The sequence below is a fragment of the Hypoxylon trugodes genome, assembly GCF_022578975.1.
Source record: "Hypoxylon trugodes strain CBS 135444 unplaced genomic scaffold F4822scaffold_4, whole genome shotgun sequence".
Lineage (NCBI taxonomy): Eukaryota > Fungi > Ascomycota > Sordariomycetes > Xylariales > Hypoxylaceae > Hypoxylon > Hypoxylon trugodes.
This window is the reverse complement of record NW_026250019.1, coordinates 1,129,745-1,143,697: the sequence shown is the minus strand read 5'-3', so window position 1 is coordinate 1,143,697 and position 13,953 is coordinate 1,129,745. Positions and strand designations below refer to the sequence as shown.

The 13,953-nt window shown below is 47.2% G+C and overlaps 6 protein-coding genes across 6 annotated transcripts; 5 read left to right on the top strand and 1 right to left on the bottom strand.

The window, feature by feature from the left end:
* The first annotated feature begins 86 nt into the window (after positions 1-86).
* On the top strand, positions 87-3,481 carry F4822DRAFT_205390 (heterokaryon incompatibility protein-domain-containing protein). The gene is made up of 3 exons (XM_051453786.1): positions 87-917; positions 977-1,856; positions 1,910-3,481. The coding sequence occupies exons 1-3, from the start codon at positions 255-257 to the stop codon at positions 3,160-3,162; spliced, it is 2,796 nt and encodes a 931-aa protein (XP_051315356.1). The 5' UTR covers positions 87-254; the 3' UTR covers positions 3,163-3,481.
* On the top strand, positions 3,383-3,715 carry F4822DRAFT_427926 (uncharacterized protein; the record flags this gene model as incomplete). Its single annotated transcript, XM_051460824.1, has 1 exon — positions 3,383-3,715. One exon carries the CDS (start codon positions 3,383-3,385, stop codon positions 3,713-3,715), a length of 333 nt encoding a protein of 110 aa, XP_051315355.1.
* Positions 3,482-6,326, top strand: F4822DRAFT_205399 (uncharacterized protein). Its single transcript, XM_051453788.1, has 6 exons — positions 3,482-5,008; positions 5,056-5,070; positions 5,160-5,516; positions 5,583-5,871; positions 5,924-6,180; positions 6,232-6,326. The coding sequence occupies exons 1-5, from the start codon at positions 3,800-3,802 to the stop codon at positions 6,142-6,144; spliced, it is 2,091 nt and encodes a 696-aa protein (XP_051315354.1). The 5' UTR covers positions 3,482-3,799; the 3' UTR covers positions 6,145-6,180; positions 6,232-6,326.
* Positions 6,327-7,217: 891 nt separating this feature from the next.
* On the top strand, positions 7,218-9,724 carry F4822DRAFT_205405 (HET-domain-containing protein). The gene is made up of 2 exons (XM_051453789.1): positions 7,218-7,666; positions 7,811-9,724. The coding sequence occupies exons 1-2, from the start codon at positions 7,592-7,594 to the stop codon at positions 9,611-9,613; spliced, it is 1,878 nt and encodes a 625-aa protein (XP_051315353.1). The 5' UTR covers positions 7,218-7,591; the 3' UTR covers positions 9,614-9,724.
* Positions 9,725-11,045, top strand: F4822DRAFT_205394 (uncharacterized protein). Its single transcript, XM_051453787.1, has 2 exons — positions 9,725-9,890; positions 9,949-11,045. The coding sequence occupies exons 1-2, from the start codon at positions 9,836-9,838 to the stop codon at positions 10,908-10,910; spliced, it is 1,017 nt and encodes a 338-aa protein (XP_051315352.1). The 5' UTR covers positions 9,725-9,835; the 3' UTR covers positions 10,911-11,045.
* Positions 11,046-11,179: 134 nt separating this feature from the next.
* On the bottom strand, positions 11,180-13,558 carry F4822DRAFT_436974 (copper amine oxidase; the record flags this gene model as incomplete). Its single annotated transcript, XM_051462366.1, has 2 exons — positions 11,180-12,186; positions 12,319-13,558. The coding sequence occupies 2 exons, from the start codon at positions 13,556-13,558 to the stop codon at positions 11,180-11,182; spliced, it is 2,247 nt and encodes a 748-aa protein (XP_051315351.1).
* Positions 13,559-13,953: the final 395 nt, after the last annotated feature.

The window sequence follows — 13,953 nt, the reverse complement described above, 5'->3', positions numbered from 1 at the left end:
ACTGCCCACGCCACGGGGCAGTGCAGTGGAGGTACATAGGTAGGTAAGGTGTTTCACAACGATCCTACGCTATTCTGTTGCATGCGAAGCATTCTTAATGATCATAGGCAAGGTATTCGGCAAGGCATACTGAGCCTATCGAATAGTCTCTCTTATAACTTTCACATTTTAACGTCCCATTGCATATCTCGGCCATAGGAAAAACATCCTTTTAATTGCGAGGCCATTATCTATCATATGCGAATTGCTTGACAATGTTTGACGACACTCGAGAGGTGTCGCATGGCCGCCAGGAACCAGCGATTGGTCAATCGGACTTCCGCCTGTCGGGAAATGTTGAGAGGATCTTAAGAAACCCGACAAATCGGGATCATGCTCGTCGTTGGGCAAACAATCTTCGCTTTTTGACTTTTGATGATAGCGACGGGATTGGATCTGGAGGCGATTGCACTTCTCTCACCTCTGTCCAAAATGAAAAGAGTCCTCTCCGCGGGCAGTGCCAACCTTGTTCCAAGAGAGTCCCTGTTCCATCTGGCCATATGTGCGAAAGCCATCTACTCAAGAAAACTCCAGATCGAGAACTCGAGCTTCATAAATACGATGACCCCTGCATCCATGTACGCGAGCACTCTTGCGACGATTGCCAGCATATCCCTCTCTTCCCGAATGAAGGAAAGGTAACCAAATTTCGAATCCGAAGGCTGTATTCATCGGAAATTGCAGATGCGGTGCGATGCGATGACTTTGTGGCTGTGTCATATTGCTGGTCCAATGAGAAGGGCAATGATGGAACGACGCGGCATCAGGTAATTGAGGAAGATGGAAGGGTCCGAGATGCTAGGGCATCGAACGCTACGATTGATCGGACCGTAGCTTTCGCCCGAGAGAACGGATTTCGAATGATTTGGATTGACCAGGTATCTTCAACCAAGCCGTGTGCCGGGCATTACTAACGATGATTTTTCGAAATATTTAGGAGTGCATAGAACAGGACAATTCAGAGGAAAAGGAACTTGCCGTCCAAGCTATGGACTACGTATATCTAAGAGCGCACACGTCAATTGGACTATTTCGCGCTCAATTGCAGCATAAACATCTAGAATGCATATCACTTGCGTACGAATCCCAGATGAGTCGGTTTCAGAAGCGCCGTGGACGACGGCCGCTCCGAGGCTGTCTCAAAGTTAATATTATGGTCATGTGCGAGGCCGTTTCTATGATTATTAATGACAGATGGAATACTCGTGCGTGGATCTTGCAAGAAGCCTTCGCTTCAAGTGGAAATATGGTTCTGCTATTCCCTAGGGCCGATAACGTCAACGTGCCCTCTTGGCTGTTGATATGTCACGAACTTTCTCAGAGTGAGCTTGCCATGCAACTCGACACCGTTCAGAGCTGTCTACGAATCTGCGCCCCTATGATACAACCAATGGTCTCGAGCATTCTGTATACCAAGGAGAATGGTGCCAGGAAATACGGCGCTGGGCGGGAGAAAAGGTTTAAGGACCAGAATGCCCTCGGAAACGCAGATGAGATACGGGAGACAGTAAAAAGGATTAATTTCTTTCATCCTGTCTCGCCAACGCAATCGGGTAAGCTTTGGATTAACAACTCAAAGCCCAGACGCACTTGCAACGCTGCAATGGCGCTGACATACCTTCAAATGCGAGACTTGGAACGTGTCGCAGATAAACTTGCTATTGTAGCCAATATTTGTAATTATGACTTCAGAGTCAACACGTCTGAGCTGGATAAAACCGAAAGCAGGCTTGGGCCATGTATCATGGCACTCGCTCTAGCTAATGGCGACTTCTCATTGTTAGTTCCTCAGATGTACCGCACACCGGAAGATATTAGTGGGCCATTCTTCCCGAGACCTTGAAAAACTTAACTTGGCTGACAGAAGTAGAATTTCCCTCTCATGACGATTCGGAGTTTTCGTGGTTGCACAATCTTGCGCAAAATCTCCAACACGCACAATCGACTGACTGGAATCCGTTTGGACCAACATCTGGTAGCAATAACGTCTCCGTGGTCCCTCTTTCCGAGAAAGGACTTTCATTCGCTGGGTTCTTATGGGCAGTGGACAGATTCCTAGATCTCGCGTCACTGCAAGTGAAGTACGGCGAATCTTGGCGGGGTCTCCGAAAAGCGAAAGGGCTTTCTCAACCTCCACAGAGAACCAAGCATCTTGCAACCACACATCTTCTATTTGAAACAATCCAGCACCTAGTCTCCATCGGCGAAAAAAGCGTGGCAAACTCCATATTTAATTCGACTTCGAATTGGCGATGGAACAGTCGCGACAATTTCCTGCAGAGCGACGTGATAGAATCTGTTGATCAATTTCCCTCTGGCTTGCAAGTAGAGAATAGGAAGGGGATGTTTGCTCTAGATCCAAGTCCGGATGGGTGGTATCATCAGTGTTGGCTCATTGACAGAGTCATGGATAAAGGTGGATTTTGGGTTGGACATGAAACAGAGGACAATTCTTTTGATACGGTGGACGAAGCGGCCACCGATCCCAAGACCGGGGCCGTTGTACATCAAGTTGAAGACGATCACGAGATTTCGATGAGAGACAAACACGACAGCAATGACAGCAAGATGTTAATAGAAGACGGCAAGACATATGCTCCTAATGACGGAGTATCGGATCCTAATGCTCAGGCCACGGGTGACCATAAACGCGAATACTTATCAGAAGATGGTCACAGCAAAAAGATGCGCGTATACTCAGTACTAGCAATGATGTCGGACCTAGTAATGGAGCAAGATGTAACGGCTACGAAGCCGACAGAGGGCATATCCAAGTGGTCGAACATCAACCCGCAGTCAATGGCTCTTTTTGCCCTATTAGCGAATCAAGAAACTTCGAAAAAAGAGGAGACCTATAATCGGCAGGCTATCTTCGATCTCGATGGGAATTCCGAAAGGCGGGTCTTTGTACTCATACCCTTACAAATGACCCTTGAATCCATCCCGAGGCCTGCTATGCGTAGCAAGAGCGTCTCGTGGATTGTTGAAAATCCTAATGAAGTGACGTTAGATAATGATAAACAAAAATCAACAGGAGCACCAAGGAGGTTCAGGGTAAAGGGTATGACGAAAGGAATGTGGGAGTTTATGATAAATCCCTCCGGGCGTTACGAAATTAGTTGAATTTATTATAATGGGGAAGAAAAAAAAAAAGCAAAAAAAAAAAAAGCAATGACATTGAGGGGTAGCCATGGGAGCGTTTTGATTAGGTGCCTAGGTACCTAGGTACCCTATAGTAAGCCGAATTCATAGGTGTTATTGTACTGAATCGCACTGTAATTATACGACCGAGTACCCTGAGGCCTATTCTAACATCGTTCTCAATTTGCCCTTATACCCAACTATGACCAATAGCGATGAAGTTATCGATGAAAATGGTCACACCGACATTGATGAAGACGATGATGCGGCAAGACAGCAGATCACAGAGATTATATCTTTTCTTAGATACCTAGATGATACTCCAAGCAATAAAGATGAAAACACGAAGCGGCTCAATGAGCTGCTCCAGGACTTGCCACCGAACGGGATTAACGTTCATACGGATGATTTCTTGCGACAAACTATCCTGCACGTCGCTGTTCTGGAAGGCCTTGAATGGGCGGTCAAAGCTCTTCTCGACAAGGAGGTCGACGTCAACGCAACTGAGTACGAAGGGTGGTCTCCCCTACATTGAGCTTCTGAGAATGGACGCATAGAAATCGCGAAACTGCTATTGGGAAAAGGCGCCAGCCCCCAAGCGGTCAATGGCGTGGGGGATATGCCTCTTCATCTTGCGGCCGAGATCGGCGCTGAAGACATGGTTAGGTTGTTTATCGAAGGAAATGAATGCTCTATTGATGCTATTGGGAAATGGCGAATGACGGCATTACACCGCGCTGCTTGGCAGGGACACAATGGCATTGTCAAGTTTCTTCTTGGCAAAGGAGCAAAACACGACTTAAGAGACGTGGATGGGTGGACTCCACTGATGGCAGCAACGAGGGAAGGACATCTTACTAGCATGAAGGAATTGCTGATTAGTAAAGGATATGAACAAGCCAATATTCGGGACGATGCAGGTAAAACGCCATTCTTAGTGTCGGTTGAAGACGGGGAGTTGGATTCCGTGTGTGTGTTCTTGAACATGTCCGACAAAAATAAGCGCGATCCTGATGTCTATCAGAGACTTCTTTCATATGAGGCCCAAAACGAAGACGATGCTCAACAAATTCAAAAACCCATCTTTGACGCTCTAAAGGAGGACAAACAAGGTTTCAACGAGGCTCTTCTCTGGGCGGCAGCAAAATTTGAAAGGCATAAGGTGGTAAAAAAGTTTCTTATCTGGAGAAACGAGCAGGAACCATCTCCGCAGCCCAGTGCTATTGAATTAGCTACTGGTCAGAAAAATCCAGACCTGCTCTGGTGGCTTATTGCAACATCCCCACGCACTCCTGATATCACCAAAAATATCGAGTCGGCCGGGATAATAGCAAAAAAGGCCCAGAAAGAACAGGAAAACCCTAGGGGTGGGAGGCCGGATACTAAGCGTGGCAATAAGAACAAATACGATAAGGACGCCTATGATGACCAACCACCTACAGATGGAAATCAGTCCACCGGTTGGGAGGCCATAGTAGACATCTTGCAGGATCCCCAAATCGCACAGGTGTATGAGGATAGTGCTATTTTGAAACCTCCGCGGCCCAAACCCGAGCATCTCGAGATTCTGAAAGATTTCAAAATACTCATAGCCAGATTCTACAAATCTAAAACCGTCTCTAGCACTATCCGGAGGACGCGAGACCTGAAACATACTGTGTATGACAAAGGACCCGCGCAAGTAATGACGACGGCAATTTCCAAGCTCGAGGACATTATGGATAAGAGCCTCGAGAATAGGAATGATACTACTAAGTCTTCCCGATTTCAAGCTACATATGGCGCAGACAGTCTGAAGTTTACGTATGTCCACATACCATCTACGAATGTATGTGTCCATCAATATTCTAGCTGATTATAGCTAACCTAGAGCAGATGGATTGGATGAAGGTAACAGAAACAATTTATAAAAATTTACGAGCCTTGATATCCCGGTCGCTCATTTTTGATGATAGAGGGGTCGCTAACATCTTTTTCAGGACCTACTATTGAGAATCATGGTTGACGAAGGCAATAATGCTACCAGCTACCACGAGGTCAGCTCCTTTTTGCAAAGTACCTGGTTTGAAATCCCAGATCGGACTTCTGGGTCAAGGTTTATGAGGCCACAGTTTGTGGAGAGGATACCAATACCGCCTACTAGCAGGAGGCAAGACAAACATTTACCACCGGAACAGAAAGAAGACCAGAAAGTGGTTGATACCAATGATGCACAGCAGTGGGACAGTGTCCAGGAAGGTGAAAATCATGAGGCTGACCCTCAGGAACTTAATGAACGAGAGGCAATGAAAGAAAGAGCGCAGGAGGGTTGTTTTATCCCTAGCTCAGCACTTTATGTGAGCGGTCTATATGATTCCATATTGGCTTTGCTACTCCTCGGAAACTGACTTATGGAATTATAGATGCCTTTTTTGTCGTTCGCCACACAGACAGAGTTTGCCAACGAAGCCCCAGGCAAGAAGTCTAGGGAATTGATACAGAAATATAGAAATTCCGTTGTGCATAGCTCCGCGACTCTTGATGAGGCATACTATCACTTTAAATCGGGAGATAAAATCCAAACCGACCAATCCGTTCGAAACCGCGGCCAGGTTGTCACCAAACAGTTAGGCTATCACCCCAAGAAGAACCAGGCCGAGCCCTGGCCACTGCTACGTGTTAATCAAATTTGGATTTGGACGATAGCCGACGGTAAGTTTAAGTGAGTGCTATTCTATGTTCTGTCACTGAAGCATTCTTTCAGGATGGGTGATTACCGGTACTTCACATCCAGTCGACGACGTCGAGCAGTCCTGGCTTGAAGGATTCACCGAGCATCTCAACAAACAAATACAGGCTGGGGGGGCCCAATCTCAACCCGGGTCTACCAAAGACATGATGAAAGCGACTGTAGAATATTGTATTGGGTCCTATGAGAGGAGGCGGGCTTACAACCGTCCCGATGACGGTGCAAGCGATCTGTAGATCCGGCAACTCTTTTCGAATTATATAAATTCCATCGTATGCTAGGTTATTATCGTATCTAATGCGTCTGTGTTAACCATTCAATAGGGAAGAAAGGAGACAGATCTCTTCACCAAGTTTCAACGGCTCGAGAATAAGTTTAGAGAAGCTATCAGAGAAGCTGAAACGCTATTTGGCGAGATAAAAGACGTCCGCGATGAGTTGAATATTATTAAGTCGATTGTAAACTATCAGAACACCGTCCAGAAGCAACTGTTCGACAAAGACCTACCGAGTTCAGGTCTTTCTGCAAGCTACATTGTTAATGATATTATGGAAATGGAAAGTCTCGCGAGTAGGATTCAGTCTGCTGTAAGTTGTTCGCCTATTCGGACTTATTCCAGCGGTCGCTTACATAGAACTCCTACAGGTCGATTCGACGCTCTCCTTATTGCAGAGCGAGATATCGAACTTCCAAGCAGAACAATCTGCCGCACAGGGAAAAGAAGCTGTGAGGCAGGGAAGAACCCTGATGCTATTCACATGGATTACTATCGTATTTGTGAGTCTTAGTCTTCTGCATTCAAAAATTTCAAATTTCTAACTCCTAGTAGTTGCCGTTGTCATTCCTCAGCTCTCTATTTGCGCTAGATGTGAAAGGCTTGCAAGGAGCCCCTGCCTGGGCTTTCGGGATTATCTGTGAGTACTTCCAAATGTAATATCCTGTAGGGCTTTCATTAATTTCGTTTAATTGGTGTTGCTCTCGGGTTCACCGTCGTGGTGTTTGGCGCTATATATTCCGTTAAATTCATTCGCAGGTATTTCGCGGGGCGTAATAGTAAGTTCTCAATATTATAGTGTTTCAGGCGTAATCTGTAGCACTTACATGTCTCTTAGGTGATGTGAAAGATGAAGAGATAGGTAGAAGGCAGATAGTGGAGAGGAGCCAGGGACTAGTTAGTGGATTGGAATAGAGGAAAAAGGCCCTAAAGACGACTTTTACCAGGGTAATTTAATGTCAGCTATCGTAATTACGACGGGTCCTAGCGCTATAGGTTCTGTATTTGTAGGGCATCCGCTATTAATATGGGCTCTAACTTAGCAGAAGGCAACTCGCCCGCGATTAATCCTTTCCAGCTACAACAAATAATTAAAATTTTCAGGCGTACTTGTAACGACCACCTCTCGGAAGGACTCCCAAAGCCAAGGCCCTTGAATAGATGACCAAATCCTTCCCATGGGCTTCCGGCTCCATCGAGGCGGCCTCTTGTCGACCATGGGTGTGTTGCTAAACCACAGCCACCTCCAGGTACCTAGGAGGTAGCCAATCAGGTCAAACATCCATTAAATGGAAGTATGTGACTGGAATGCTCGGTTGTCACGTCGATTTCTACTCATCTCTTCTACCACTCTTGGTCCATCTGTCTAAATTATTATGCATGTTCGAGTTACATAGAACTGTTTTTCAATGAGGCTTCTTCAAGTCCATACGAGAAAATTGGAAGAGTTTAATGGAAATGCAATACCGCCTTACGCCATCCTTGTAGGTGCTGTACATCGTGACGTTGTGGCGTCGTCGATACCCCTCATCTTCATTTGGGGGGTTGGCTACCTCACCAAATTCCCTTCCAAAGACATGAATTCATGGAATAAGATACATGGACTTAACTAATTCTAGATAATATAGTCACATACCTGGGGGAAACACGAAGTAACCTTTCGGGATGTCTCCAAGTCATATTATAAGAACCGCAAATTTTGTATGAAATTGGAAGGATGTTGTCGCCAAGCAGCCAAAGATGGTTTCCACTATGTGTGGATCGATACCTGTTGCATAGACAAGTCAAGCAGCGCCGAACTATCCGAGGGGATCAATTCGATGTTCCAATGGTATAAAAAATCAACTGTCTGTTATGTGTACCTGGCGGATGTATCGGCTGAGGACGATCCCTTTAACACTCCGTCGGAGTTTCGAAATAGCCGGTGGTTCACGAGGGGTTGGACGCTGCAAGAGATTCTTGCGCCCACGGAGTTGGTTTTCTTCGATAGGGTCTGGAATGAGATCGAAGTTGATCGGATAAGCCGATCTCCAAGCCCTTCTCGAATAGACCGGAATATCAATGCACTCCAGAACCAGCAATACTTCAATTCACCCGCCCTGCTCAGGCTTCTCTCCGATATAACGAACATACCCAAAAGGGCATTGGATACTGGGGATTTTTCCCAGTTCTGTGCAGCAGCTCGGTTAGCATGGGCCGCTCACAGGGAAACGAAGCGAGTCGAGGACCGAGCATACAGTCTTTTTGGTATTCTCGAAGTCAACATGCCATTGATTTACGGCGAAGGGGAGAAGGCTTTCATACGTCTCCAAGAAGAAGTCATCAAGTCGCGAGACGATGACAGTTTGCTAGCTTGGGGGTATCGTTCAATACCAGGGGCGCATCCCGGCATCTCTCGCAACGGGGTCCTCGCCCAATCACCTTCTGAATTCAGCCAGTGCCACAGTTTTCAAATACTCGAAAGCGAAGAAACAGGCCCGGATGTACCGCTCGCGACGTCACATTCTGCCATGACCAATATTGGCTTACAGACGTCAATTCCCATTCGCTCGATCGACACCAAGAACGGGATATACATTGCAATTCTGAGGTGTCTTGTTCCTGGGATATACGGCTCTAGGAGCCATCTAGCGGTTCCTCTAGTTCGCACTAAAGGAGGTAGCGAAAACCATTTCAGTCGCGCGCCCGGCAGCCCGCCTTTTCTTATACACAGGGAGAAACTGGTCTATATAATCAATCACTCGAGGCTCTTACGTGTCGCCAGCAGATTGCCTTTGTTATGGAAACTCCTCGTCGCGAAGCCAATCTCAACATCAATTTACTTGCGAGAAGGCTCCCCGAAGACACCCGCAACTCCCACTTGGTCAAAATCAATGAAAAATGATTGCGAGACAATGAGTCTACATATTGATGAGATAACATCGGCAGGCTACGAGATCGCATCTTTTTACCCCCCTTGGATAACCAGGCGGCCAGTCAATGGAAACCGTATGGTTCTTCGACTAGGATCGTCAAATAAGTCAAAATTCATAATCGTATTCTCAAGGCCTAGAGAATTTTCAACTGGATTTCTATTTTTCGCGATATGCATAAGCGCAAAGGCTCGCACGATAGCAAGAGTGGACCACGGGTCAGCTTTGGAGTATCTTATGGAACAAGGCCGAGGTCTAGAAATCAACATGAACCACCATGGAACGCATAGGGAAGAACTTGAATTGAGCGAAGAAGCCGCTGATGGGCATGTTCGATGTGTCAATCGCGTATCATTCCAATACATGTTCGGCGATGTCCGGATTAAGTGTAATGTCGAGCGTGCGTATACGGATATTGGTGACAACGAGCCCGAGCAAGAACAGTCTCCGGGCGCGACGCCCTCAGTCACCTGCTTAGAAGAGATTGACCAGCATTCAGTGAGGGGTACTTACCGCTAAGCCACGATGACAGAGCGAATAGTAGCTTGACGCTGCATGCAATACGACTTACTTTGCATATGCCCGAGCCCAATTAACGGACAAGGCTGGGAGCGATGACCGCGACTATAAGACGCGACTCGCGAGTCACGGACGCGATCTGTAAATTTTATCTTGTAATTAACACACCAGCTATCAATTCGACTAGATAATTGGTTCTCGAAAAGCAAAATATTTTACAAAATGGGCGTGAAAGCGAAGCGTAAGGTATCTCCGAATCCTACGCCGGGGTGGACGGGTAAGTTTGATACTCTCAACTGCGATTTTATAGACGCGTCGCTAATGAATGAATAAAGCGCCTACAACTAGTTCGCAAGAACCCTTGATTCCCTCTTTCGGTTATCTTACAAACCTGGCCTTGATTGCCGCGGCCGTACACGCCGCAAATGAAGAGTATCTCGCCGTCGTCTCCGAATATTTGCGATGGCGAGATCGGTCGGCTTCAAACAACTCATCTTATTCCAACCACAGATTCAATAGTGAAGACCTCGAAAAATTACGAGCTGTAATTCAAGCGCGGCCGCCCGAGGAAAATACTCTCAGTACCTCTCAAATCTTAGAAGCTCTTGAAGACACGTCCTACGTCGACATTTGGAAGCGAGCGGCTGAGAATATGGCCTTCCTAAAGCGTCACCCAAAGCACCAAAACGGGAAGCATCAAGGAAAGGCGATGATGCGAGCCAAGAAATTAAGGGACTGCCGGGTCTCGATTGAGAGCAGCTTTTGGCCAGTCGAAAAGGATCTGCGAGCTTCACACCTTGACAATACCTGCGCCAGCATTCTCGCGAAAATTGAAATGCTTCGCGAGTATGAGGAGGCATACCCCATAGCATCAGACCGCCCTCGGTATTATTCATTCAATAATCGGTCGCCAAACCTTCTCTTCTTCATTTCCATCTATGCAATGGCGACACTCGTCCTAATGGGAGTGGCGTTCAAACTCTCTACCAATACCCGTGGCTCCACCGGGAGCTCCGACTTCTACGTGCAAATCGTAAATGCGATGCCCCAAACCCTGGGCCTTTTTACAACTGTCTTCACTATCCGCAAAAAATCAGCGGAATACCCGAGGGCCTGGACATCTGCCCTTTGCCTCACGGTGATCGGTATGGCATTGACTTGGGGAGCAATACCAATATATGTCCAATTGCCAACTATATGGAGCGGCCTGCTGTCTATCTGCGGATCATTCGCGGCATTAGCCAATATACTGCAACTCTCTGTAATAACCGAGACTTCAAAGCTCAAGCAGCTCTAAGACATCAATTTGTTTTCTTGTCTACATTGCTCCAGCGTCTAGTTCAACACGATACCACACCACGTTGCTGCACCAATATGGGAGAAAGAGACGGCGAAGAGGGACTAACATTCTTTTTTTTTTTTTTTTCAGAAAAAAAAAATCATTCATTAAATACTGTCATATAAATTAAAAGTATCGACCATTTAACCAAGTCGCTCCTTATATGAACGAATTAGAAGCTCGGAATAGCTCGGAATTAGGATTACTTTCATAAAAGCTGGATCAATCTAAGCAACACGCGCAATATTAGGCTCCTGTAACTCAACCTTACACTGCGGTAAATCAATCCCATACGCCTCACTAACCAGCGTCGTCGTCGCATTCCCACTCCCCGTCGCGTCAGGCACCGTATACCACCTCCGATTCTTAATATCACCATCCTGCGCCTGGTCAAAGAAATTCTGCGGCGCAAACATAATGCTGCTCACAGCCTCATTATACAACGTCACGGGTATATCCTCGCTACGCGTAAAATGGTGCATACCCAAATTAAGCCATACAACCAAATCCTCGCCTTCCACACTCTCATCATCAAAGAATTTGGCGAAATCTTGTTGTGGTTTCCATGGCATGTTTAGATTCTGCACGCTGTTACCCCATGGTTCTGAATCATGCTGTCGTGTAACTGCAAGATGCGATTTTGAGAGCGCGGTGTTGCGCCGTGAGAATGGCGATGAGAGGGTGCTGAGTCGGATGTTGGATTTACCGGGTACGATCCGGTACCCTCGCGGCGCACCCCATTTGTTGGTTTTGCTGGCGTGGTTCACTGCGTACATCGTCTGGCCGTTGTCTGCCCAGCTTAGCTGTTGCTCCGTCGCTACGTTATGTGTTTCGAGCGTGATCTGCTCGAATTCGCCGAGTTCTGGCCACCAGGGCTGCGTCGTGTTGACTGTCTTCAATTCGGTTACTTGCAGATTGTTCTCGGTACCTAGGACATCGAAGTCCGCTTTCCACGTCAATACGTGGTCGTGAAGAGACCCTTGTGTGGCTTCTTGAATGCGCGGGCCCCACGCTCCTTGGTCCCGGTAAAAGAACGAGGATTGAAGGTAGCCGGATGCGCGAACGGTTATTTCGAGACTGCCATCGACGTGGAATGCATAATCGAAGAGGTAGTCGTAATTTCCGACCGTGGCGATTGAGCGCAATGTCAGGAGTGACCCCTTTACTACGCCAAGATTCGTGAAACCATAGTCGTTGCTAGCATCTTCGGCGCGATGGCGCGAAAGGGGAAACCCTGCGTCGGATTCGAAGATGCAGATGGCATTCGGACTAACGTTCGTCGCATTTTGGGTATGGATGGTGACGTTCCAGAACGTTGAACCGAATGGACAGTCGAAGCCCTCGACGAGTGGGAACAGGTCGGCACCAAGTGAAAAGTGGGTATCGTGGTACAACGTCGTGGCGGCCTTTGGCTGGAATCCTCCGTATTGCGCCGCTGCTTCTTGCATTGACAGCTCGTAAAGAATTCGCTCCCCTTTGAAGCGTATGTCATATAGCATGATACCGAGCGTTCGCGTATGGGCGACATAGAATGACCATCCCAGATACTCAACATACTTTTGCTCCGGATCAATCTTGTATCGTTTACCCCCAACCTCAAGATTTTGCGGTGCGAATTTCTCTTCTAGCTCACGTGTTCCCATCTCGGGATTGTACTTAACCAGGGCCCAATCGTCATCGGATGGCTGGTAGAACTCCTCCACTAATTCCCCGGCTTCGAAAGCAGCGCGGAGATCTCCAACGGTTGGAAAGAATCTAGTGTTTGTGATAATACCCTTAAGTTGATATAAGGAGGCATCCGTGCCGGTGACATCAAGCTTGACGAAGAAATCAAGAGGCCTTAAATATGTCGCAGACCCGGGGAGCCTGAACATTATCACTTGGAATGCTTGGCTTCCGTCAAATGACGTAGGGTTTGTGGATGTCGCGCTCAAGGTTGACTTGGAATCCATAAACCCATAGAAGGCCCCCCCTAACAGAGCCGAGGTTATGTCACTGATATTAGACATAACAGAAACCAGAAGAGGTTCCAACGCCACAAGACGTTGCATGTCAAAGAACCGTCCGTTGAAAGGTACAGAGCCCCCTGTTCCTCCATTGTACAGATAATCCAGTTTCTGGATAGTCGTCTCACCGGACATAGGCAAGGGACCGATGATGTACTCCTGGGACACGGGTTCGAGTTTTCCACCCTCAAAAATAACGGCCCGAGCCCAGGATCCCGGCTTCACTCCTAAATCATCTATATATGGAAGCACATCAGACTTATTGACATGTACAGTATCGATATACCATACATAATTATCATTAAGTAGGGCTTCATTCGGGTCAGTAAGATTCAATCCAGACGCTGGGTCGTGGAGCAAATTCCAAACGGCCAAGTTGTCCTCGGCGGAGATTTGCGCCCAGACATTTGCCTTTGGAGCCGCCACAGACTCTGCGGATGAATATAGCGAACACGTTGAGGATGATGTATTCTCCCGAGCACTTATATGTTGGTTAAACTGCGGCAACAACCTCTGTCTACCATACCCTAATGGAGGTGTCGTAAGGGCATAAGTTGATGCGGCGACCAACACAACCGCAAGCATAACGTTTTGAAACATGTTCCCTGTCAATTGAGGAAAACCACGAGGTAGTATGTTTACCATGAAAATACGACAGATTATCCAGACCCTACAGAGTATGCAGTACGCAGAGCACTTATACTCCTCCATATCACCGGACAATACTTGCAGATCTATTCCTACCAGCTCTTCAGCGCATCCCAATATCAAGCCTATATTGGTAATATAGACGGGCTAGGCAACCAAATGGCGGCATCTCAGGATATAAGAGCACTATATCGGGGCTGATCCGAATTCACATCCTCTTATCGGCAGACAAAGACCCGTCGGCTAAAGATTAACGACATCCGGCGTCGGTCCACCGCGATAGTGATGTTGGACCATATCAAAAGACACGTGGGGGTGAAGGATGGGAGGTTGCGTCGCTGCAACAG